The sequence below is a fragment of the Podarcis gaigeae genome (genome assembly GCF_964106915.1).
Source record: "Podarcis gaigeae genome assembly, chromosome: 15".
NCBI classification, from domain to species: domain Eukaryota; kingdom Metazoa; phylum Chordata; class Lepidosauria; order Squamata; family Lacertidae; genus Podarcis; species Podarcis gaigeae.
In genome coordinates this window covers 6,672,389-6,698,356 of record NC_139692.1, presented here as the reverse complement: position 1 = coordinate 6,698,356, position 25,968 = coordinate 6,672,389, and the positions used below count along the sequence as shown (strand labels likewise).

The following is a 25,968-nucleotide window of genomic DNA, read 5'->3' as shown; positions in this document are numbered from 1 at the left end:
TTTGTACACATTACTTGGCAGAAGTGCACATTTTGAAGGATGCATTTCTGTTTGCATACTGGTTTGGAAAGTAGGCAAACTAGATAGGCACACTTTTAAATTTGAACTGAATCACATTTCTCCTCCACCCCTATGACTGACAGCACCGATTGAGTGAATTGATCCATGTCAGATTGCAAATGCACCGAGTCTTTTCTCTGAGTTTTAACTCCCCACAATTAGGCCCCATTTGCACTGCACATTGAAAACAGTATTATACCACTTTAAAAAGTCATGGCTCCTGCTTCCCGCCCTGAAAGAATCTCAGGAACTACGGTTTAAGGTTGCTGAGAATTATTAGGAAGCTCCAATTCCCCTCCCAGAATTACAGTTCTGAGTTGCTGTGGTGTTTTTTTGGGGGGTGGGGTGGGAGGAGGAATGGTTGTTAAACCACTCTGAAAAATGCAGCTATGTGACCACTGGGATTTCTTAACAACTGCCAGGACCCTTAACAAACTATGCTTCCTACAGTTCTTTGGGGGGAACCCATGTCTGTGGTATGATACAGCTTTACATGTATAGTGCAGATGGGATGAGATTTTATTCTCGCAACACTCGGCCAGTTCTCTATCATGGTATGACTGAGGAGCGGAGTTGAAGTTGGGATTCCCTGGTCCCAGTCCAACATGTTAATCCTGGGGTGGGGAGCCTGTGGTGTCCCAATTGTTGCTGAACTACACGTGCCACTCCCTGACCACTGGCCATGCTAGATGAGAGTTATAGTCTTGAGGGCGTCATGTTGAAGTGTCTTGTCTGTCTGTGTGTACACATACCTGCGCAAAGTTACATCATCAAAAAAGAAGCTCATAGACAAAAGCTGCGGCCTTTGGCCTTTATTTCGACTAGATATCAAACACTTACTTGAAAAAAGCACACACAAAATTGCAAAGTACAAATGTGCTTGTCTCCCCAATACTCCCTGTAATTTTACTATTATTGTGTGCTTTCTACTTGGACCAAGTCACCAATATTTAAAAGTGTGTCTGTACAATAATCATCTTCTAGCAAAATGCAGAGAATATATTAAGATATACTCAGAAGGATAATTGTGTACTCTTTACATTTTGACTACACTTAAAAAATATACCTATACCCTTGAACAAACATGGAGTTGTCAGCAAGTTGACTGAAATACAGGTTAGCAAAAATGTAGCCGTTACCAACGCTGCAGGCCAAAAGCGGTAGGACAGACAGAATTAGTACCACCCAAAATGTAGTCCTCAATTATAATGTCTGCCTTAAGGTTAAATGTGGCATTTTCGAAGCCAGCTACATTACTGGAATGCATAAATCCTAGTGACTATTTGTGTGCTCCTAGTCCCACTGCCTGCTGCATAAATTGAAACCAAGAAAATGAAGCACACGAGCTCTCTTAACCAGAAGAGCATTGTAACAGGTGGTGTGGCATTGTACCCTTGTTTCTTGCACACTAACACAGCATCTCTGGAAGGAGAAAGGGCCTTGCAGAAGCCCGAAGTGAGCAAGGGGAGGGTGTGGCAGAAACAGGATGCGTGTGGCGTCCCTCCCCAACTGCCAAGAATTGGCTCTTCACAGTAACTCACAGGACTGCAATTCTGCACACACTTACTTGGAAGCAAGTCTCTCAAATTCTAGGGACTTGCATCGGTCTACAGGCTGGAATCCAGTTTAAGATAGAGGGATGCTTAACCACTTTATGGAGAGCACCATTGGCTTTGACAACATGGCTTTCATGTCTGAACATTTTGTGAGTTATTGGCACACAGCTTGTCTCTCCCAAAGGACTGAGAACCTGCTCTGAATTTTATAAGACTGCCTTTAAGTCATATTTGTCACCCGCTCACCCAATAGGTTTCCTCACAGATGAAACTTTGGAATGACTCTGGTATCTGCAGTTGACCCTTAAAGTTAGTTCCAAAATTCAGCAGGGTCAATACAATTAACACCCAGTAATTTTGAGGACTGAAGAGGTCAAACGAGTGAAGATGCTCAACAACAGCAGCAGCTTAATTGTTAAGGTTAGTTCAGACAATGATCAGGAACTTCTACTCTTGTAAGAAAATATGCAATTGCTAAGTTACCAGAAAGGTAATGTCTGTGCATCACAGAGGGTTAAAAATTCCTGATGAATGGTGTGCTCATATTCCCATGCTGCAAAACCCAATGCTTTTCTTTGCAGCCTAGAAATTCTAAGTGCTATTGAGACAGCCAACACCATTTCAGAAGACCTGCCCCAGATTTATCAGTTCTAGTAATAAGCCATTATTTCTCCATGAAAAGGATACTTCACTGAGGTTCGTCTTTCATTAAAAAAAAGAAAGCAAGAGATTTTGGTGTCATCAGCAGTAATGCGCCCGTGTAGGCAATAACTGTGGTTCATAGGCAAACAGGTTTATTACTGCACAGACAAGTACCTACATGGTACAATGGATGGTACAATGGATAATGAAGGGAATGCTCGCTTAATGATTCACATGGATCCTATATGGGCTGCTCTGGTCTGCCTAATGGCTACAAACCCCAGATAATGTGCAAAAGAGCCCACAAGGCCCTACAACTTTCCACATGGACAGCACTAAATCAGGAACACAGGGTAATTCTTTGCGGGTGTGTCGTCTCGCTTCGTGAAATTCCAGGCACTATCCATCTTCTTTGTTGTAAGGTTAACACAACTCGGTTCCTGGAATTGTGTCCAATAAGACACACCAGAGTCTTCTCACCTTGCATAATGTAGAAAGGGATGCGCATGGCCTTTCCTCTTTTGCTTGTATTCATATATTTAACATCCCGGTGGTGTGTTTTTTTTTAACCCCAACCACACTCTCAAGGCAGTTTATAATATATAAAAGTGTTTTCTGTGTTTTTTACAGTGGGATTTCCATAGATCTCCTACAACATACTGAGATAAATATCTCAGTATGTATGTGGGTCTAGAATGAGAATCTTACTGCATGGTGGGGTGGGATTTTTAATTTTTAAACAATGTACAGTGGAGAACTTAAAACCTGATTCACTTCAGCTTCTTGCCTCTCGTCATATAATGTAGTTTCAAATAACAGCTGGAAATACTTCCTTCTCTTAAAGGCAAGAACAGTTTACTGCAGGGGTTCCCAAATGCCCTCCTTCACCCACAAAGGGCCACTTAAATGATTTTTCTGCCAGCTATCGCAATTGTAATGTGCAGTGGTAGATGCTGTAAGATTTTTTACTTTCTACTGCTTCTTTTATTTCTTATATATTGCATTACAATTTGAATCCCACAATAAGAATAAAAATGCAATATATAAAAAAATTAAAGCAGCAGCAGGAACACAATTAAAGACCAACAGGACAATAGTTCCACCGACACACCGTAGACCACCTGAGTGAAGCCTGCAGATCACAGGTGGTCTGCGGACAATGATTTGGGGACCCCTGGATCGCTGCATTATAGAACGTGCCAATTTGGTTTCCTCGAAGAGCCGGTGTAATGAGGGTAGGCAAGCAAAGGACTGTGGCAGCTCAAGATTTTATAGAGCCTTTGGGCAAAGACATCCTCCACAGGCCTCAGGCCTCCACCTCACTGCCATTATCACCGATTTCTCCTCTTCCCCATGAGAGCTCCCATCTCGTTTGCCAGAGAGCCAACAAGCAAGTAGGCTGTGGCACGGACTTCTCTTTCTCACCTCCACCGCAGTCTGACCCAGAGCTAGAGGCAGGTGAACAAGCAAGTTTCAGCACTGAAGAGGAGAAAAGGGGGTGCCCTTCTCAATTGTAGGCTCTCTGGCAGAAAACCAGCCACATCAACTCTCAATGCTGGCCCTAGCAAACAATTCGTTTTTCCGCGTGGAGTCGTTGTGTTTCTATTTACAGTTTGCGTTACATTAGGCTCGACTGAAGGAGGGAGGGGTTGGTCTATGATAGGTTCTTCCTGCCCTCCCTTCATTACAAAATAAGACCTTATGCTCTCCCCCCCCCCCCAACTATTTTGTACCACAAACGACAGAAATCAAAGATGGCTGCAAAAGGAATAGGTGCTTGGCAGAAGCCTGGGTGTTCATTAATACGTAGCAGATGTAACAGCTTTGAAAGACACTCCACCAAAGAGGTGCATAAGCGAGAATGTTATCTCCCCCGAAGCCGTCGCTCTGTTTAGATCTCATTCCTTCTGGACGTTTGCTCAATGAACAACGAGGTGCAGGCCTGAGGAGGACCTCAGGGGATGAGGAAACAAGTGACCAACATGAGGAAGAAAAGCACGGAAGGGCTGGCGAGAAGCAGAGCTGCCGCGCTTATCAAGCGGTACTGCTCCGTGCACATCTCGCGCACCACATGTGTCACGACTTTCACTTCCATCTCATCTGCACTTTGGTTCCCTTGAGGGGTGATATACTCCGTCAGTGTGACGTTCACACAGTCTCTCATAAAGACATCCCTCGAAACGCGCTCCTTGTACTCTGGGTAGTAGACTCTGTCGGAGTAGCGGTCGCGGTTTTGATGCCACCACTGCTCCTCGCTGGGGTTGCGGAAACCAAAGTTCATGTTGGACATGGCACTCCCTAAGAGGTAGCCGCCGAGGGCTCCTGCTGCCACCCCTGCGACAGCTGCTCCGGCCACGTGCTTCATCTTGGGGGGCTTGGCCGGCTTAGGCTTCCAGGGTTTGCCTCCGTAGCCCCCGCCATAGCCCCCACCGTAGCCAGGGTTCTGCTGTGGGTAACCAGGGTTGCGCTGAGGATAGCCAGGGTTCTGCTGTGGGTAACCAGGGTTGCGCGGCGGGTAGCCAGGGTTTTGCTGGGGGTAACCAGGGTTTTGAGGATAGCCTGGGTTGCGTGGTGGCGGGTAGGCAGGGTTCTGCGGATAGCCAGGGTTCTGCGGGTACCCAGGCTGACGTTGGCTTCCCGTGTTCCAGCCACCACCGCTGGGTTTGGGCCTTTTTTTGGAAACGGAGACATCGCTCTGCAGCAGGATCAAGAGAATTGCTACCCAGCAGGTCACCAGGTACTTCCCCATGACGGTCATTCTGCAAGCCGAAAAGGAGGAAATCTCATTAGATAAAGAACAATGTTTCTGGCACAAAGTGAAATGGTTGTCTATAGCAGGGGGTGATACACTCTCCTTCCAGGAGCCATATGCAGATTTCACTTGTGGTGTACCCTAGCTTTACAAATACTCATCCCCCAACCCCCCCTCCAGGTAAGTAAGAGGCATTACCAGAATTCACAGGCACATTCCAGGCAGGCAAAAACACTCAAGGTGGGTATGCAGCTAGGCCATTGAGTGGGGTAGCCTGGGGAGAGGAGAAGCCTAATGTCTGTCTGTGTGTGTGTGGGGGGGGTGTCCCTAGGGCCAGACAGAGAGGACATTGGTCCCTGAGCTTGAGGTTCCTCATTCCAGTTCTTTACATATTTAGAAAGCAATTTCCCCCTATATAATGCATGCTTGTATGCTATTTTCATTAATATATGCACTTCTATGTATACCTTACCCTAGTTTATGCATTTTTGCACATTTTACTTGGCTGGAATACTGCACTGCAAAATTTGGAGAGATGTGCACTTTGAAGGATCCCCGTATTGTTCACAAAGTACAAATCTGGTAGGTTCATCTTTAAATGAAGACTGAATCTAATTTCTCCCCCATTTCTAATATTTGACCATTGTGCTAAGCTGGCTGGGGGTGATGGGAGTTGTATTTATATATTTATTATTTCTGTATCTCCCTTCATCCAAGGATCACAGGGCAGTTTACAATATAAAAACACAAACATACCATAGTAACAAACAAAACGATGCCCCCTCCCCCATGTACACTTTTAGAGGCCACAGACTGCCTGAGGCACGGGAAAAGAGGAATGTTTTTGTCCGGCACCTTTGGATATGTAATGAAGGCACCAGGTGAGAACATTCCACAAGCAAGGAGCCATCACAGAAAAGGCCTGTTCTCATGTTGCTGCCCTCTGGACCTCACGGGAGGAGGCACATGAAGAAGGGCCTCGGATGATGAACAAAGAGTCCAGGTAGGTTCTTATTGAGGCATTGCAGTCCAGAGCCATTTAAGGCTTTATAGGTCAAAACCAGCACTTGGATTTGGGCCCAGAAATTAATTGGCAGCCAGTGCAGTCGGGCCAGGAATGACATTAACCAGGCATCCCCAAACTTGGCCCTCTAGCCAACTCCCATCATCCCCAGCTACCAGGGCCAGTGGTCAGGGATGATAGGAACTGTAGTCCTCAAATAGCTGGAGGGCAGAGTTTGGGGGTGCCTGGCTTAAACCATCTTGCCCCAGAGAGAGCTACCTGTCTGTTGAATTCTGCACCAACTGAAGTTTCCAAACCATCTTCAGCCCTACGTATAGCACGTTGCAGTAATCTAACCTAGAGGTTACCAGAGCATAAGCGACAGAAGTTAGGCTATCCCTGTGCAGATAGGGGCGCAGCTGGGCCACCAGCCAAAGCTGATGGAAGACACTCCAGGCCACCGGAGCCTCAAGCGACAGCAATGGACCCAAGCTGCGTACCTGCTCCTGCAGAGAGAGTGTAACCCCATCAAAAGCAGGCAACCATCTGGTCTAAGGAACCACCTCCTAACAGTGCCTCAGTCTCATCTGGATCGTACTCCAACTCCTTGGGATCTAAGGCTGAAGAACACGGTAGCACAGAGAGCTGATCCTCTACAGAGATTAAGATGCCCACCATATCCCCAGATTTCTGAGTGGCCATTGAGAGCAGTAACACTAAGTTTAACTGCACTTTATCTAGTTGTAAACAACATACAGCAGTAACTTTCTAAATAGACTAAGTGACTTCAGCTGTATAAAGGAAGAAGTTGCAAGGTAACAAAAGGCACTTCCTTTTATAAATGCAATTGTATTATCAAACTATCCACCCCACCCAACCCCAAAAAATGTTGGTGTCACAGGTGCCAGAAAGAGGATATATATCTGAGATATTGTCTTGGAATGGCTAAGGTAGAAATCCATTTTTCACCCCCAGTTTTGGATCTATGAAAGAGCTGAGGCACCTTATTTTTTAAAAATGATTCTTAATTCCTCAATAACCGCAACTTCCAGTGGTACATGAACCACAATGCAAACTCTCCATAGATCTGTGCATGCAACCCAGTACAATACAATCTAGTACAATACACAATCTATTATGCAAACTGCCACCAACTCAATTCCCCTTGTTGCACAGGCACACTCTCAAACATGTTTGTGTTCTGCTCACTGTCAGCTGCATGCGGAGAAAGCAGAAGACATCAAACCCAGAAAACATCCTGAGCTATTGGAACAATGCTATCACTAGGCTGTAGAATTACCCAGAGAGAGATTCAGTCGCTTGAAACCTCAGAGGTAAGACCAGACCTCTGCTGGCAGTGAACCTCCCAGGCAATTCAGATCAACAGGCAGATTTCAGCCACTCTGCTTGGCTCTCTCGTAGCATTGTGAACTCACAGGGCCTAAGGATAGGAGAGGTTGTAACTGGGAGAACGTTCCCTTTCAAGCGGTTCTGAAAGGCACACGAACCCTCTCAGAAGCTACTCTTTGCCAACATGGCTTCTTGGCTTCAATGCACATAGTGTCTGGCTTCTAAAACCTCAATTTCTGTTGATGCCCATCCCGTTACAGTGGTGCCCCGCAAGACGAATGCCTCGCAAGACGGAAAACCCGCTAGACGAAAGAGTTTTCCGTTTTGGAGGCACTTTGCAAAACGAATTTCCTATGGGCTTGCTTTGCAAGACAAAAATGTATTGCGAGTTCCTGCGGGTTCCCCCCCCCTTTCTAAGCCACTTATCCGCTAAGCCACTAAAAGCCGCTAAGCTTCTAATAGCGCTAATCCACTAAGCCGTCAATGGGCTTGCTTCGCAAGACGAAAAAAACGCTAGACGAAGAGACTCGCGGAACGGATTCTTTTCGTCTTGCGAGGCACCACTGTACCAGCATATAGAATCCTCCTGGGCCAAGTGTCCCACTTTACAGAGGGGAGTACTCAACTTGAAGAGCTGTCCAGTCCAAATCCTCTTAAGAGTAAAGAACAAATGGAGACCAGGGGCATCTGCAGCACTGGGCAACAGACTGAGCTGGTACACAGTCACCTGCTCATATCTTTCTCACTATATTGAGAGGAACTGTATTTCTATTCAAATGGTAGTAGTTGCTTCTAAATTTGCATCTCATCCAGTCATCCAGTTTTGGATCTATGAAAGAGCCGAGGCACCTTATTTTTTAAACAGATCATTTCTTCAGAAAGAAACCAGGCCTCATCTGCACTATACATTTAAAGCAGGCATAGGCAAACTCGGCCCTCCAGATGTTTTGGGACTACAATTCCCACCATCCCTGACCACTGGTTCTGTTAGCTAGGGATCATGGGAGTTGTAGTCCCAAAACATCTGGAGGGCCGAGTTTGCCTATGCCTGATTTAAAGCATCATCATACCACTTTAACAGTCATGGTTTCCCACAAGAAATCCTAAGAACTGTAATGTGCTGAGAGCTGCTAGGAGACCCCTGTTCCCCTCACAGAGCTACAGAGTGGTTTAATAGTCGATCCCTCTTCCCAGGGAACTCTGAGGAGAAAGTGCCAGGAACTGAACCTGGGACCTTCTGAGCACAAAGGAGAAGCTCTTCCTCTGAGTGACAGCTATGGGATAAGGAAGAACCTTGCCAGTCGCATGGTATACTATTAAACAGTACACAAAATGGAAATCTGCATGAACACCAAAGGCTAAAGGACCTAAATACTACTCTGTGAAATGGTATCAGTAAACGCCTGTTCACACAAAAACAGTGGTACCTCTAGTTGCGAACAAGATCCGTTCCGGTGCCCTGTTCGCAACATGAGCAGAACGCAACCCGCCTCGGCGCGTGCCGTGATTCGCCGCTTCTGCGCATGTGCGTGATGTCATTCTGAGCGCCTGCGCATGTGGCGAAACCTGGAAGTAACCCGTTCCGTTACTTCCGGGTTGCCACGGGACGTATCCTGAAAGAACATAACCTGAACCGGACGTAACAAGAGGTATGACTGTACGTCACCTAAACGGACCACCACACAATCCTTTCAAAGTCGATTGTTATTTCTCAGGAGTTGGTTAGTCAGCTTCATAACTGAGCAGGGTGCGTGTGCAGACATCACCTCATGCAAAAAAATTACAGGGCAAAATGTTCTTAATGCAGCTCTACAGCACACCATGTACCACAGAGCATGAACAAACACATCTCTCTGGCAGAAATGGTAGCTGGTTGGAAGCCTTGACTTATACAGTAGAACAGGCAGCTAGAGTTCACCATCATTCCCTCTGCCAAGGGAGGGAAGGGGTTTTAAAAATAGCTCTCATGACTTGCTGTATTTTGCAACAGGCCCAAAGCAGATGGCAAATCAAATGTGTGCTAGCAGGGCCATTTCTAAAAAACAACAATGCTTTTCTCTAACTGCAGCCTTAGTATGCACGACATTTAACTGAAGAACGAACCCTTTTATCAAGCAACCCGTAGTGTCTTTGTTTTCAATCAATGAGTGCCATTTTCTTTGTTTAAAATGGAAAAGAAGAACTATGAGTTATGTTAAATGTTTTCATGCATTTAATGGGACTGTATTCTAAAACTAACCCCCCTTTTAAAAAGGAAAAAGAAAGCCACCCCAGATATGTAATTTTATCATGCAATATTATTATTATGCATATATAATTTGAAAATGCTGACTTCTATGGCAACCCACTATTGTGGTGAATTTTGGACCTTAGATTTTTGGCAGCCATCTGTTTTGTGCATTAAACTGCAAGCCTGCCTACATTATAACCGTTACTTGAGACACCCAAGCAAAAATTTGCTTAATGCTCCTATTAAAGTGGAATTTGTTGAAATATTTATAGCACTTACAAAGTTAGTTAAAGTTATGTTTATGGGATGCAAGATCACCACCCACCCTGATTCCAGAATATTGCTTCATAGGCTATAAAAATCCATTCTAAAAACATTTGGTTTCCTAAGCAAAGCTGGATATAATGAACTATGAACATTTTTAGTAGTCTTATTCATAATGAAATCCATTATGGCAAGTATCAGTGGGGTGGCTGAGCTTGCATTTTGCTCCTGAGTTAGGTCAGTGCATGGGCTGACTGTTGTCAAACATAGTCACAGATCATTATAGATACATGGGGTAAATATATTTTTTCTTATGTTGATGAAGCACATTTCAGACCATCCTTGGCTTAAACGTTAACTAAACCTGCCAGCAGATCCAGTGACCGCTTGCCCCAAGGTGCTCATATTACAGCTTGCCTGGGATGGCAAGCGCCTCCTGGCAAACTGTCGCTGAATTGGCCCCTAGAGAGAAGTTCCCAAATATTAAAAGGCTTGTTAAAAGGCTTTGATGTTTGGTTACAAGTGCAAACATAACATTAAAACACATCAATGAATCAACAGAAATGATTGTAAGCTGTTTTTGTATGAAAGAATATTATTGGCACAAAAATGGAAGCAAGAAGAATTACCGACGAAAGAAGATTGGAGGATGAAATTGATGGTCTATGCAGAATTAGACAAACTAACGGGAAGAATTCGAAACCGGCGGGACCAGAGATTCACAGAAGATTGGTATAAATTTACGGATTATTTGAAAAATAGTTGTTATGACCAGATTGCATTTGTAGGTTTGCAGGAAGTTTTGTAAGGGGAATAATTTGAACTATTGCATTATTGAACAAAAAGGATGATCTTAGTTATGATAATTAAAGTCAATATGAATTTAAGAAATGCAGAAGAAATTATAAAAATGGAAGATCACCAGAGGTGCTGATGGAAGTCCAAAAAGATTGTATAAGAGATGGAATTTTGTGGAATGTATGACAATTTTTATGTTTTAAAATTAATAAAAAATAATATTTAAAAAACCACACCAATGAATCAAAAGAATTGCAAGAGCCATTCATCATACTAATGGAGGATTAAAAGCAAAAACTATTTAGATTTACTTATAGAGCCTGAGACCCACTCACACAGGCAACATGACCCACTTGCAGGCTGTGATAAACTGCTTCAGAGGTTTTTGTTGATTACACCATATACAAATCCTGTTAAACAAAAGAGAGCAGGACGGACAGTGAGTTTAATTAACGCAGTAGCAGGGAGGGAGGGTAGAGGGTGATTTTCAACAGGACTGCAGTGGGGGAGGAGGGGTTAATCTGCCCTCTCCCTGCCCAACACAGTCCTGATCAGATCTCCCTTTGGCACCTATGCTAGCTTCTAAAAATATATCCGCCACATTAAATGCAATTAATGTAATAGGTAGTATTTAGAACTTAGCATTTGTGGGCTGCAAAACTCGGGAGCGTCCTAGAAAAAAACTTATTTCTCCAAAAATGTTTTAATACTGATTTTCAGTTAAAAAGGAAATGCCAAAGTGGTTTGCATGTTAAAATGGCAGGGAAAGCCGGTTAAAAACAAGAACAAAACACACGGAATCCAAGATGTAAATACTGCAGGCACTGAATCTCAAAGACCCCAAAGCACAGCCCTGTTGAAAGCAGCTTTTGAAGCTTATAGAAGAGAATCCTGTATATGGCCAAAACTGATTGACAGCACAATCCTACCTTTCTACTCAGAATAGTCCCACTGAATTCAATGAGACTTAGGCTGTGTACATACCATACATTTAAAGTACACCCCCCACAAAAAAAAAGAAAAATGAGAACTGCAATTTACCCCTCGTGAACTACAATCCCCAGCACCCTTAACAAACTGCAGTTCCCAGGATTCTGTGTGTGCTTTAAATGTATGGTTTGTGCACAGCCTTGCTAGTCTCAGGCATAGCTTTGTAGTGTAAAAGTTATTTTAGCTGAAGCCTTGCTTTTAACTTTTGTTAATTTTAGCTGTATTATATCAGGGCAGAGTTTATTTTACTGCTGCTACTACTACCACTATTAAGCAGCATCTATTTAGGGTTAACACTATGCAGAGTTTAGAAGCCCAGTAATCCGTAGTTGGATGGCTTATCTTGACCTTAATATCTCTGTAAAGTCGGTTGTGGGGAGATCAGAGATTGTGAAATGAGCTGTAAAGATGGCAGGAGAATTAAGGGTCAGGAGTTCCAGAGAAGATACATTTCTACTAATCAGGAGTGTCAACAATTTAAAGCAATGTTTTTAATGAAAAAGCAGGCTTTTATAATATTAATTTATTTAGGCTACTCCTAGTATTTGGGATGGGGTGGAACTTCGATTCTGTTTGCATTTAAAGGAGATCCTACCTGGTTCACATTTTCCAGAATGGTAATATGTGGACCAAAACACTTCCAATTTTGCAAGGCAGTTCTCCAGTCAAGTAATGAGTTCAGAGATGCATACAGGTGAATCCTATCTTACACAGGTGTTGTGTTTCAGGGACAGCGTGTATGGCCATAGCTGAAATCTCATATGGTCAAAACAATCCTTTAAAAACTGGGAAACAGCCTGTAAAGATCCCACAATGGCACATGCTAACTGCTTTTATTTTTATTTTCCCAGACCTGCTTACCAGGCTCTGGGAGGCTCTCGTGAGATCTTGCAGGGCCTTCCAAAATATTGTAAGAACCCAGTAAGCAAGTCTGTGAGCTTTTAAGCTCTCCACCTTTCAGGAATTTAATTTCTGCGATCTCGGCTGGCTGGCCTTCAACTGTGCAAAGCTGAAACTGCACACGTCAATACACGTGCAAGTTGTGAGTGATCTGTATACGCAGGTGAAACGTGCGATAAAATGTGTAAATTAAAGAAAACAATACGCAAAAATTGTCAAAAGAAAAACTACTTTGCAAAAATGTGTGTATTAGGCAAAACCGAACACACAATGTGAAGAAAAGTGAACCAGAATGCTGAATTTTCACGAGGAGGGTTTTTTTGAGGAAAAAAATAACAAAGTGATATGGAAATGTGGAGAACTGAACGTAAGATAGGAAAAATGAGAAACCAAGAAATGGAAATTGGCAGACGCATGCATCCCTAATGACTACGCACAGACCTGGGAAAAGGGCCTGCTGGACTCAGAAAGACTTACTTCTGAGTATTCATGCATTGGATTGCACTGATAACTGATGTAAACAAACATGCTCCCCCCAAAACCTCAACTAAGGGGCATTGCTGAGAATCATGTGGTAATACCCGGCACATTCTCTGTGGATCCTTAGGAAGCTAAAACAGCATGATCCACATGCAAGAGAAAGCAGAAAGCTTGTAGGAAGTGCAACTCTCCTCGCCAAAAAGCGGGGGGAACCCTTTAAGGGGGCAAAAGCTCTCAGGGAGTTCTGGGGAGAACCCAACTGCCCCGTGAGAACAGGGCCAGATTTAGGTTTGATGAGGCCCTAAGCTCCTGAAGGTAGCTTTATATGCCCAGCTGTCCTTTGTCAACAACCAATTGTCACTGTTTTTCGTGCTGAATATATGCTATATGGTAATTTATGGACCTAATATAAGATTACCAGACGTCCCCGTTTCCCAGGGACAGTCCCCAGATTTACAGATCAGTTCCCATACAAAATCCATTGAATCTGAAAAGTGTCCCCGGATTCATTGAAAAAAATCTGGAAACCTTAACCTAATAGGTATCTAAAGCCATTTGCACATAACAAAATACGTATTTTATCAAATTAATTGTTGAACTGAAATAAAATTAAGAAGTATATTAATAGTGAAAAACAATTAAGAAGAAGTATATTAATAGTGAAATAATTATTAATAATTATTACTTACATCATAGGAGCCTACACAACACAAGACACTGTTGCTGTACATAGGATTTATTTCATTTCTTTTTTATCTTATATTTTTGAAATGTACAGTTTTTCCCCTTAATTTTTTTGGGGGGCCCCCAAGAGAGTGGGGCCCTAAGCTATGGCTTGTTTAGCTTATATGTGAATCTGACACTACATGAGAATCAAGTATGCTCAGCGACCATAAAATGCTGACTAAATGCAGGGTGGGGTGGAGTGGAATGGAATAGAATGGAGTGTCTTGGGCAAGGGCATGGCTGGCTGGCACCCTGCACAAGATCAATCCATACTGCAACATTTTTCGCTGGCGCCACTTGTTTCCTTCTGGCACAAGGGAACTTAATATTTAATAAATGAAGTTGCCAGCCTTTCACATTTCCTTTGCCATCACCATTACAGAGCAATCCCACGTTTACTCAGACGTCTCACTGGGCCCAAAGGCTGCATTAAGGCCTTGACCACACAGGACTGCCAACAGCATATAAAAGTTCAATTCCCATCAGTATTGTGAAAGCTCAAAGTGAGGAAGAAGTTTTGCAACAGCAGTGCTGCCACCAAGTTATTTATGCCTCTTATTGTTACAGGAGAACCATCGCCCTTTCAGCCTGCATCAATGCTATGTGCTAGTGTTATGCACAAACTTAGGCTGTATACACATTATTACATGCTGGCTACCCCTGCTCTAACCACCGCCTCTGTCTCTACTAAATTCATGATTTGGAACAACTGCAGAGAAATATTTGTAGAAAATTACAGAACCACCTCTTTAATCTGGACTGCTCTCACCAAAAGCTCATGTTTTTTAAATCTGTGGTGAATGTTATTGCTTGACAGATCAATCTGAGCAAAGCTTTTCTGACCTCATTTTAAGCATGGCACAGTTATGATAGCAAGAGAGTGTTTTGGCAAAGCCCTGGGGGATGCTCTCTAGGGCAGTGGCTTCCAACCTTTTTGGTATGGTGACCTACAAGTCCAATTTTATTCGGTATGGGGATCTATCATTTTACTGTCAGATGAATTTTGGACCTTAGGTCTTTGGCAGCAATATCCTGCATGCATTTTAACTGCAGGTTAGAGTGTTTTATACCTTTCATTTGAGGCAACCAAACAAAAATTTACTTAATGCCCCTGTCAATGTGGAATCTGTTAAAGTATTTATCGCACTCACAAAGTTATTCAGTTTTGTTATGCAAATATAAAAAAACCCCCAACCATCTGATTGCAGGATATTGCTTCATAAGCTATACACATCTATTAAAAAAATACATGAGCACTGTTAGATATAGCAAACTATGACCTTTCTAATCGTAAAGCCTATTAGTGGTGTGCCTGAGCTTGCATTTTGCTAATGACTAAGTAAGTGCAGGATTTGATGGTTGTCATAGAAACCATAATGGACCCTGCTTAGCTTTGCAAAGGTGTTAGCTGGTGGTTGTTTTTTTTTGCTGTACTCTCAGATCATTATTGATACACAAGGAAAATACATTATTTCTTATTTTGACTTAGCAAACTTCAAATCATCCTTGTCTTAACTATCAACTAATCATGGCAGCAGATCTAGTGACAGTTTTGCCACAAGGTGCTCATACAGGGAGTTGCTTTGAGTGAGGATGGCAACCAATCTGCAATGGTTAGAAACCTGTGGGGAATGCTGCTCAGGGGAATCACCAGGCATTGGCAGAGTGACAGGAGCTCCCTTTACAAACCAGGGTTTCTGTGGAGCCAGAAGACAGGCAAAACTGCTGGCTTGGAACTGCATGTCTTTTTAACCATATAACTGCTGCTGCGTGAGCAGGACTCGCTTCTGATGCCCAGAGAGGTGAAGAACGATTGCAAAATGCATTTATTCAATGCACATTTCATCCCTTGCAAATTTCTGAAATGATCCTGACAACATTTTCATAAGCAAATGTGCTTGGCACCTTAAAGCTTGCTGTGGCATAATCCTTTGTAGGAAAATGCCTAAACTTTAGGGGATCTTTCTCATTCCTCCTACAAGCAATCTCTGGGAGCAATGCAAAATGATCCAAAAGCAACATTCTTTGCTCCAAGAGGGCTGTACAACCAACTAGGGTGTTTGTGGTGTCAAAGGTTGTTATGTAATGCCCAGAAGCATGGCTGACATGCTATAAGCAAGCAAAGATTTCTTGCCATGAGAGAGAGAGAAGCTAAAATGCAGAAATGAAACGTTAGAAAATAAGCCTGGAAAGTGGGGAAAGGGAGCAATTCCATGGTATGTTATCCAGAAAAGGGACCACAATAGAAGGGGGACCACTTTGCTTCAGTGTTCAGTACACTGGTACCTCGGGTTACATACGCTGCAGGTTATAGAGGCTTCAGGTTACAGACTCCACTAACCCAGAAATAGTGCTTCAGGTTAAGAACTTTGCTTCAGGATGAGAACAGAAATTGTGCTCCGGCGGCGCAATGGCAGCAGGAGGCCCCATTAGCTAAAGTGGTGCTTCAGGTTAAGAACAGTTTCAGGTTAAGTACGGACCTCCGGAACGAATTAAGTACTTAACCTGAGGTACCACTGTAGTAAGGAACATACAAGACTGGAAAATAGATGCTGGAAAAGGAGTCTGCTTTCCAAACCACTGCCAACCAAAGAGAACATTGGCTGTGCCCAAACCCTTGAAGCCCCCCCGCCACAAGAAACCTGGGACCTGTAATTTACCCCAAACAGAGCTTCCATTCCCAGCAGCCTTAACAAACTACAGTTCCCAGGATTGCTGGTTGTGCGCTTTAAATGGTGTGTATACAGCAAAATGCCAGGGCAGATGGACAAACGGTCTGACCCAGGGCCAGATTTACCGTATTTTTTGCACCATAGGGCGCACCGGACCATAGGGCGCACCCAGTTTTTAGGGGGGGGAAATCAAGGAAAAAAATATTTTCCCCCCCCAGCCCCAAAAAGCAGCGTACAGGCTGCACACAACCTCTCCCTGCCAGAGGGGTTGTGCGCAGCTATGGAAGAAGGCAAGGCAGCGAGCAGGATGGATCCCGCTTGCTGCTTTGGCTTCCCATTTAGCCCCGTGCAGCCTCTCCTTGCCGGAGAGGTTGCGCGCAGCTATGGAAGAAGGCAAGGCAGCGAGCGGGATGGATCCGGCTCGCTGCTTTGGCTTCCCCTTTAGCCCCGTGCAGCCTCTCCTTGCCGGAGGGGTTGCGCAGGGCTAAAGAAGCCATAGCCCCGTGCAGCCTCTCCCTGCCGGAGGGGTTGCGCGCGGCTATGGCAGAAGCCTGCATTCGCTCCATAGGACGCACACACATTTCCCCTCAATTTTTGGAGGGAAAAAACTGTGTCCAATAGAGCGAAAAATACGGTAGGTTTGATGAGGCCCTAAGCTCCTGAAGGTAATGGGGCCCTTTATATGCCCAGCTGTCCTTTGTCAACAACCAATTGTCATTGTTTTTTGTGTGTTGAATATATACTATATGGTAATTTATGGACCCAATAGGTATCTAAAGCCATTTGCACATAACAAAATATGTATTTTATCAAACTAATGCAACCAGTCTATGCAGAATGTAGGCACCGTAAAACACATAAAAAAGAGCAAACTAGTGAGAGAGCAGGCTAGCAGGCTGCTTACATCATAGGAGCCTACACAACACAAAACACTGTTGCTGTATGTAGGTTTACAGTAATCTATTTCTTTTTTATCTTATATTTTGGAAATGTACACCCATTTTTCCCCCCTTTAAATTTTTTGGGGACCTCCTAGCTTATAAGTAAATCCGGCACTGGTCTGACCCAGAATGTGTGGGGCAGCTTTCCTCCCTTCTCCACGGCAATCTTTAGGCCCATCGCTCGGCCGTTAAAGCAGCATCTATCGCATCTTTTGCCAACACGGCGAGGGCAGAGGCTGGTGTGGGTTTGGAGGGCGGAGAGGAAAGCTGGTGGAAAGGCAGAATCCTCCACGCAGGGGAGGGGGCGCACCCCGGCCCTCGAACCCCATTTCCTCCCACCCCCCCGCCCGCCAGCGAGCCCACCCTTCCAGAAGGTTGCAACGGTCTCCTGGCTTTCCGGGCCCCCTCCGCGTCCTCTCCATTTTGACGTGCGTAAAAGCGCACGCCAAAGCCCTCCCTCGGCCAGCGCGGCCTGCCTACGGAGAGACACCTGGACAATGGGCGCATTGAGTCGGGGGTGCCGCCAAAGCCCCGCAATTCCGGTGCCCCCCAGCCCACCTCTCCGAGCTAGAGAGCGGCCAGCTGGGCCAACAAACCGCCGCTTCTGGAGCCCGGAGCCCTCCCTGCGCTCTCTCCCCCCACTGCCCGCATCCCCAAGCGCTGAACCCACCTGCGCGCCTCCTCCTACGAGGATCCCAAGGGCCGAGGGGAGCCGGCCAGGGGCGCTCTCGCTCTCTCGCTTTCTGCCTGCCTCGCTCTCCGGCTCCGCAGACGCAATGAGACACCCGCGCACGCGCTTCCAGGGCGGCAGAGCCGCGCTCGCCTCCGCTCTGCCAGTCGCCGCTGCTCCGCGAGGCAGAGATTGGCCACCGCGCCCGCGTGGCGGAGAAAACGCGGAGGGAGGGCGGAGCTACGGCGCAAAGCCGCTCATCTTCGCCAGCACCCATCCATCTGCTGATGCCCGAGGCGCGGCCGGGGTTGTTGTTGTTGTTGTTGTTGTTGTTCGCATAGCATAGCATAGCATAGCATAGCATAGCATAGCATAGCATAGCATAGCACTGTAGAGTTGGAAGGGACCCTGAGGATCATCTAGTCCAACCCCCTGCAATGCAGGAATATGCAGCTGGTCCATACAGGGATCGAACCTGCAACCTCCTCCTCCTCCTCCTCCTCCTCCTCCTCCTTTCTTATCATTTGCTTTCCCCCCAGATCGGGAATTCAAGGCCGCTTGCAGATAAATTTTTGTTGTTGTTGTTTAGTCCTTTAGTGTGTCCGACTCTTCGTGACCCCCTGGACCAGAGAACGCCAGGCACTCCTGTCTTCCACTGCCTCCCCCAGTTTGGTCAGACTCATGCTGGTAGCTTCGAGAACACTGTCCAACCATCTCGTCCTCTGTCGTCCCCTTCTCCTTGTGCCCTCCATCTTTCCCAACATCAGGGTCTCTTCCAGGGAGTCTTCTCTTCTCATGAGGTGGCCCAAAGTATTGGAGCCTCAGCTTCACGATCTGTCCTTCCAGTGAGCACTCAGGGCTGATTTCCTTCAGAATGGAGAGGTTTGATCTTCTTGCAGTCCATGGGACTCTCAAGAGTCTCCTCCAGCACCAGAATTCAAAAGTACCAATTCTTCGGCGATCAGCCTTCTTTAGATAAATTAGAGAAAGGCTAAAAACATGCACAGAATTGCATGGCACATAGTTTTATTTGTATACTGCCTTGACATAGTGAAAAGCATGCCCAAGGCTGCACAAAACAAGGAGAAAAAATTGTAGTTGCAAATGCAACAAAAGCCAAGCAATAAAACATCAGGACGTACACAACTAACTTGAACAATTTCCACATAAATCATAAGAAGATTTAAAATAAAGGCACCAAAAATTAATATCCAAACCAGAAACAACCCCCCCCACCCCCCCAAAGCACTAGTGGAAGAGTCTGTTCAGCAGCCTCAGCTTTTGCAGTTGGAGTCAGTCCGGCCCTGCCCTCCCAGGCCAGGTGGGAAAAGGCCTGCAAGGCAGGGAGCGGGACTTTCAGGACTCATAGCCAAGGTGGTTTAGTATTACTCAACCTGGACCCTGGTCTTGCTCCCCCCGGCTCTTAAGATAGTGGCTTAAGAGCCAGATGGCGCTTGACATTGATGATGGTGGTTGGTTTGCAGCCAACTTAAGTTCTGTTCAGAGTAGACTGAACATTTCACTGGCTTAAAATGCAGCTGGTTGATTACTTTTATTTAATTTTGATTGAAGCTGATTTGGGGGTGGGGTGTATCAAAGCGTAGTTTTTTGTAAAGAGAGGGGGGGGGGGGGAAACACAGGTTGCCGTTGATGTGTGTATGCCAGTTTTCAAACCAGTAGCAGGTGTGGACTGGATGCAGAATAAACTGGAGTGTGTACACAGTCTTAGTCATGGGTCTGCTCTGAGTAGGACTAGCATTAGATCAGGGGTGCCAACTTGAATAAAATAATGGGGGGCTGGTAAGCCCCGCCCCGCATAACTGATCACATGTTGTGGTGCACAAGAATGGCAATGTCCATCAACTTTGGGGGACCGGGCCTCCTCAAATATTTTATTGGAGGGGGTGCTGAAGAGACCTTGGCCCCTAGGAGTTGGCTCCTATAATAATGTGTGGTTTGGGTGGTTTTAAGCACAGTGAAACACCAAACATTTAAAACTTTCCTATACAGTGGTACCTCGGGTTAAGTGCTTAATTCGTTCCGGAGGTCCGTTCTTAAGCTGAAACTGTTCTTAACCTGAAGCACCACTTTAGCTAATGGGGCCTCCTGCTGCTACCATGCTGCCGTAGCACGATTTCTGTTCTCATCCTGAAGCAAAGTTCTTAACCTGAAGCACTATTTCTGGGTTAGTGGAGTCTGTAACCTGAAGCGTATGTAACCCGAGGTACCACTGTACAGGGCTGCCTTCAGATGTCTTCTAAAAGTCACAACTCATTCTTAATTTAGCACTTATAATACACCTATTTTCCCCCCTAAGTGATGTACATATTATATTAAAAGACCGCAGGCTCACAATCTAAAAGGCACAATATAAAGAGGAAAGAAACAGAGAGAGGAACAAGGTTGGTTTTCGCTCTTGGCCTTATGAGCTCTGTCTGGTTTTGCAGTCCTAGAGCAACGCGAATAGAGTGCAGATTCATTTAAAAACACATAGTTATTACATTTATAATTCAAACTTTCTTGGAGCTCAAGCTGGCCAACATAGTTCCAACAACAATAAGAACTCGAGGATAAAATAATAATAATAATAATAATAATAATAATAATAATAATAATACCAATAATAATACCATATTTTTCGCTCTATAACACACACCTGACCATAACACGCACATCGTTTTTAGAGGAGGAAAACAAGGGGGGGGGGATTCTGAATGAAACAATGGATGTATCATTTTTGTGCCTCATGCTGTGGCCACAAACATGTGATCTGATGGTGAATTTGGGGTGACCCAGTGCAAAAATCCTGAGAATTCCAGTGGATCTGTGCTTTGTAACCACGTTTTTGCACCATTGTGGCCCCAGGCAACAGTGGGTGCGTGATTTTTTTGGTGCAGGCTGTAGCCATGGACATGCTATGTGATCTGATGGTGAATTTGGGGTGACCCAATGCAAAGATCCTGAGGATCCATGTGGATCCATGCTTTGTAACCACGTTTTAAGTGGGGAGGGAAGGAAAAACACAGAAGTGACAAGGAGCACGAGAGGGGTGTGCAGAGAAGCAGCTGGCTAAGAATGCAGGAGAGGGGTTTAACGGGAGGGAGGAAATGAAGGCAAAAGTTCCCCCACCCACCCACCCACCCACCCACCCAAGCCAGCTCTCTCTCTCTCTCTCTCTCTCTCTCTCTCTCTCTCTCTCTCTCCCACCTGCATGTTTTCCGGCTGCCTGCGAGTCCCTAAAATGCTTCCCTGGACGCAGCAGCACTGGAGCACGGAGAGGAATTAGAAGGAAGGACGCGATCCTTTCCTTTCTCCTCTGCTTGCCTGGAGGGGAGGTGCTTTTTGTTCCGTTTGAGCAAACAGCAACCGAAACAGAAGAGGGTGGGCAGTAAGACCCTGAGGCAGAATGCAGGAAAGCAACAGCTCCCTCTCTTCAGGCGTCCCTCCTCCCTGACGCGCGATTTGATTTTTGCCTGATTTTTGCCCCTGCACTCGGGCCATTCGGCTCCAGGGACCACACATTCGCTCAATAACACGCACAGACATTTCCCCTTACTTTTTAGGAGAAAAAAATCTGCGTGTTATAGAGAGAAAAGTACGGTATTTAACTACATGGCAAACATTTATTTTATGTATAGATGATAAGAACAGTATTCAAATGCCTCCCTACTGTTTGGAATTCTTAGTAATTTTCCAACTTCAAGTAAGACCTCAAGGACAATATCCTGATATTTGTAAATAAAACTAATCTTTTTTTCTAAAAAACAAACAAACAGGAAATGTTACTGCCCTCCAGCCAGTGGTGTAGCGTGGGGGGGGGGGCAGGGGGAGCCATGGCCCCCGGCACAAATTTCTGGGGAGCTGCTGCGATGCCAACATGCGTCCTGCCTCTGGGCCAGCCAAGAGGGAGGGAGTGGGAGAGCTCTGCTGCTACCAAGGAGGGAAGAGGGAAGAGGAAGGTGGGGAAGCACTGCTGGAGGAACATGCGTTGCCCAGGGCGCCTCACTACAAGGACAGCAGGGCGAGGCTGCTCCTGGTTTCACGTTCCAGTCAGTCAGTCTGTCAGTTTTATTGCACACAGCCAAAGGCTGCCGCGATGTACACAGAATCATTTGACAGTTAAAAGAAAATATACTGAATTGATACAAAAGACTTAAAACATTTATCTTATCAAAACATTACGTACTCTAAACAGAAATGTAAAAATACCCCACATTTCTTTGCCTTTTCTCTGCTTCCAGTTTGGGGCTAGTTCCTTGATTAGATGCTAGCTGGCAAAGTGACTGATCACTGCCCAGTCCTCTGTCTCCAACGTCAATAATAACAACTACGGTATTGCTCCCATAAATGGTTAATGAAACAACCTGCTTTTGTGTGTGTTTAAATTAAAATCCGTGTGCAGCTTGCAGGCTATGAGGCTTCAAGGACGCTGTCCTGGTATGCGCTGGAGCTCTGCCAGAACCAGAGTAATTGCCATAATTAAAGAAATGGGGAAGTTGCGTCCGAGTCCGCAGTTTTATTTGATTTGTTTTGTTGTGTTGTGTTTCATGATGGGCGTAAAGCCGAATAAACATTTTGATTTTTTGCGTCCAGATTCCTGAGTGCTTTCATGTCACCTTTTCATTGCTTCCACTTATGTTTTTCTTCTGCCAAGCCAGAGATTAAACACTGGTGTTTCTGCAACATGTTTTGGAAGGATGTGTAAATCCCTTACTATTGCTTAGTGTAAATTTCAACTACGAGTTCTAAATGAATCCTGCTAATGAATTTAGTTGTTTACAGTGATTTTTCAAATACAGTGGTACCTCAGGTTACACTTCAAGTTACAGACTCTGCTAACCCAGAAATAGTACCTCGGGTTAAGAACTTTGCTTCAGGATGAGAACAGAAATCGTGTGGTGGCGGCAGCGGGAGGCCCCATTAGCTAAAGTGGTGCTTCAGGTTAAGAACAGTTTCAGGTTAAGAACGGACCTCCAGAATGAATTAAGTTCTTAACCTGAGGTATCACTGTACATTATATAGTATATGATGAGGAATATTTTCACCTGGCGCCCAAAGATGTACAGTGAGGGTGCTAGATGAGCCTCCCTGGGGAGAGTATTCCACAAACGGAGCCGATGCAGAAAAGGCTCTGCTCTGGTGTTGCCACCCTCCACACCTCTTATGGAGGAGGCACATGAAATAGGGCCTCAGATGATCATCACAAAGCCTGGGTCGATTTATATGGGTTTATAGGATGGGAGTTGTTGTACTGCAACACCTGAAAGGTCACATGTTTCCCATCCCTCTTCAAGAGGGAGAATAATGTGTTGTAGTTACTTTGGACCTAATTGTGTTAGGACCCCGTGTTTAGACAGTAGCACATACTGTACTACTTCATGCTGTGATAAGCCAGCAGTGATGTGTTGGGTGAACCTCCTGCTCATTCCCTAAACAGCTCCCCCAAAGTCCTTACCACCGGGAGAACATGGCGTGACACCCTGAATGTTGCATGTGCCACATATTTAGCGGTATTCAATACTAGTCTTACTTAGCATAGACCCACTGAAGTTAATGGGCATAACTGTTAGGCACATTCGTTTTATATTTATTTATTTATTTATTTATTTATTTATTTATTTATTTATTTTCAATGCAGAATCATAACAAAAATTACAAACATCGAATCCAAAATAATACTATACAAACAAACAAAATGGAACAAAAAAAAAAGCAGAAAAGAAAAAGGAAAAAAAGCAAAGGAAACAAAACAAAACTAAACAAAAACGAAAAAGCACACATCTACAGAAAAAACCCATATCATTACGTACATTTACACATATTGACTTCCTTCCTTTGTTCTAAGACCTCAAAAAATTTACTCTTACTATATTGTGTCTGGTTAGACTACTTCCATCTTTGTACTTTTTTTTTTACACCATTATTTTTTCTTTAACCCTGTAAAGCATCATTCATTACATACCAATATACTTACTCCAGAACAATGTTTTTTCATATACTCTTTAGTATGCCTAGTATATGAAAGAGTATAGGCACATTCGTTTTAATGGATCTACTCCGAGTAGGACTTAGCCAACTGCAAGCCCCATTCTTAAATCATCTAGAACGAAAATCACATTTACAACAGCATCAGGCATCCCCCTCCCCTTTTGCGACACTGAACACAAATATTTCCCACAATTCTTTGCAAGGTATGATGCATGGATGCTTTTTGATGTACTGCCAGCAAAGCAGCTTTGACTGGAAGAGAGCTTTCTGGATTCCCTATAGACACTGAAGCTGGATGGGAAATGTATATTCAAGTAGATGAGAGATGGGTACAGTTCCCTCCCCCCCTGCCCCCCCCCCGAGTGGATAATTGCTTGAAGGAAGATTGCCATGAGACAGATGTGTGCTTTCCCATTGAGGACACATTATGCTTAGCACAGTTAGGTAGAAATCCTGCGGTAATAAATCAGGATTCCTACCAAGTAGTAAACATCGCTAAGGTCAGGGGAAGGGCCATAGCTCATTGGCAGAGCTTGGAAACAGGACTGAGAGAGACCCTGATCTAAAACCCTAGAGGGCAGCTGCCACTCAGTGCAGATGATACTGAGCTCAATGGATAGTTTCATTTCATTTTCATTTCACATTTAATTTGTATACAGCCTTTCCATTTTACTATACCCAAGGTGGTTTACAAGCTGAAGAAACAAAGAATCTACACTGGGTTGGCGTCTCCGCTCCTCCACATGCAGCTGCTGGGTGACCTGGGCTAGTCACACTTCTCTGAAGTCTCTCAGTCCCACTCACTTCACAGAGTGTTTGTTGTGGGGGAGGAAGGGAAAGGAGAATGTTAGCCGCTTTGAGACTCCTTCAGGTAGTGATAAAGAGGGATATCAAATCCAAACTATTACTACTACTACTCTTATAACAATCTAATCCAATACAAAAATGTGATAATAAAGCATAGCTTTAAAATAAGCAACAAATATCAAATAAAGTAATATTCAACAATCCATTAGAATAGTATAGTTGAGTTGGTTTATTATATAGCAGCTCTTTAGGTTTGTTCCAGGAAAAAAATAGTTTGAGGAAGCAAAGTGGTATCATAGACTACTATTGGAAGAGGAAGCATGCTGTGATACACATTTAATATAAATACACTATCACTAAAGGATGGAAGTAAAAATGGGAGAGAGCAGGAAACATTTTTGGGAGAGTGCCTGCTCCCTTCATTTCCCCTTGGAATAATTCCTGGTTAAGATAAGGCTAGAAGTCTCATATTGCTGTTACATCAAAAATAAATACTGTTTAATGGTGACTGGATTCCAAGCAGAGTAAACCCCTAACACTAACTGGATAAGTCCCTGCCCCCCGTCTCAGTCCCTCATATGTAAAATTGGCATTTCCAGACCTCTCCCCACATCCCTAGCTTTCCAACTGCACACATTATTCTCCCCAAATCCCGCATTTTTATGTGCAACTGACCACTTGAAAAACAACAACTATTGTCTGCAAGCAAAACAACCTCCACTTACATCAGGCCAAGCTCAGGATAAGCTACAGAGATGCCCTGCCATCTCTAATTCAGGGAGAGTTGGGCAGGATCAAGGTGATATCAAATAAGCAGGGAAGTTCACATAGAGCAAGGGTAGTGGTGTGGTTTAAAAGCTTATCCGCAATTACCTTTCATCCACTCTTTCAAGGTGTGGTCTGCACGTTAAACCTCTGTGTCTGGGTGCCATTTTTTAAACACAGGAGTATTCCTCGTGAAAACCTGCTCTTGAAAGCTCAGTCGGAGCAAACAGCAATCTTCAGAAAACCTGAATTGATGTTTGCTCTGACTGAGCGCTAAAGAGCAGCTTTTTGCAGGAAAAGCTCAGGGCAAAAATCAACAATGCTTGGACACAGAGCTTTTAAGCACAGACCTGTCCCTGGAAAGACTGGGGCAA

The 25,968-nt window shown here is 44.5% G+C and overlaps 1 protein-coding gene and 1 long non-coding RNA gene across 2 annotated transcripts in view; both read right to left on the bottom strand.

The window, feature by feature from the left end:
- The window catches only part of LOC310832268, a 232,992-nt gene that overhangs the window by 4,840 nt on the left and 202,184 nt on the right, over positions 1–25,968 (bottom strand). The window lies entirely within an intron of this gene.
- On the bottom strand, positions 858–18,328 carry PRNP (prion protein (Kanno blood group)). Its single transcript, XM_083713802.1, has 2 exons — positions 18,035–18,328; positions 858–5,017 (listed from the first exon to the last, which is right to left on the bottom strand). Exon 2 carries the CDS (start codon positions 5,014–5,016, stop codon positions 4,213–4,215), a length of 804 nt encoding a protein of 267 aa, XP_083569928.1. The 5' UTR covers position 5,017; positions 18,035–18,328; the 3' UTR covers positions 858–4,212.

Bases quoted from the DNA above. Each gene is read 5' to 3' on its own strand.
- PRNP (XM_083713802.1), bottom strand. From the start codon at position 5,016: ATGACCGTCATGGGGAAGTACCTGGTGACCTGCTGGGTAGCAATTCTC.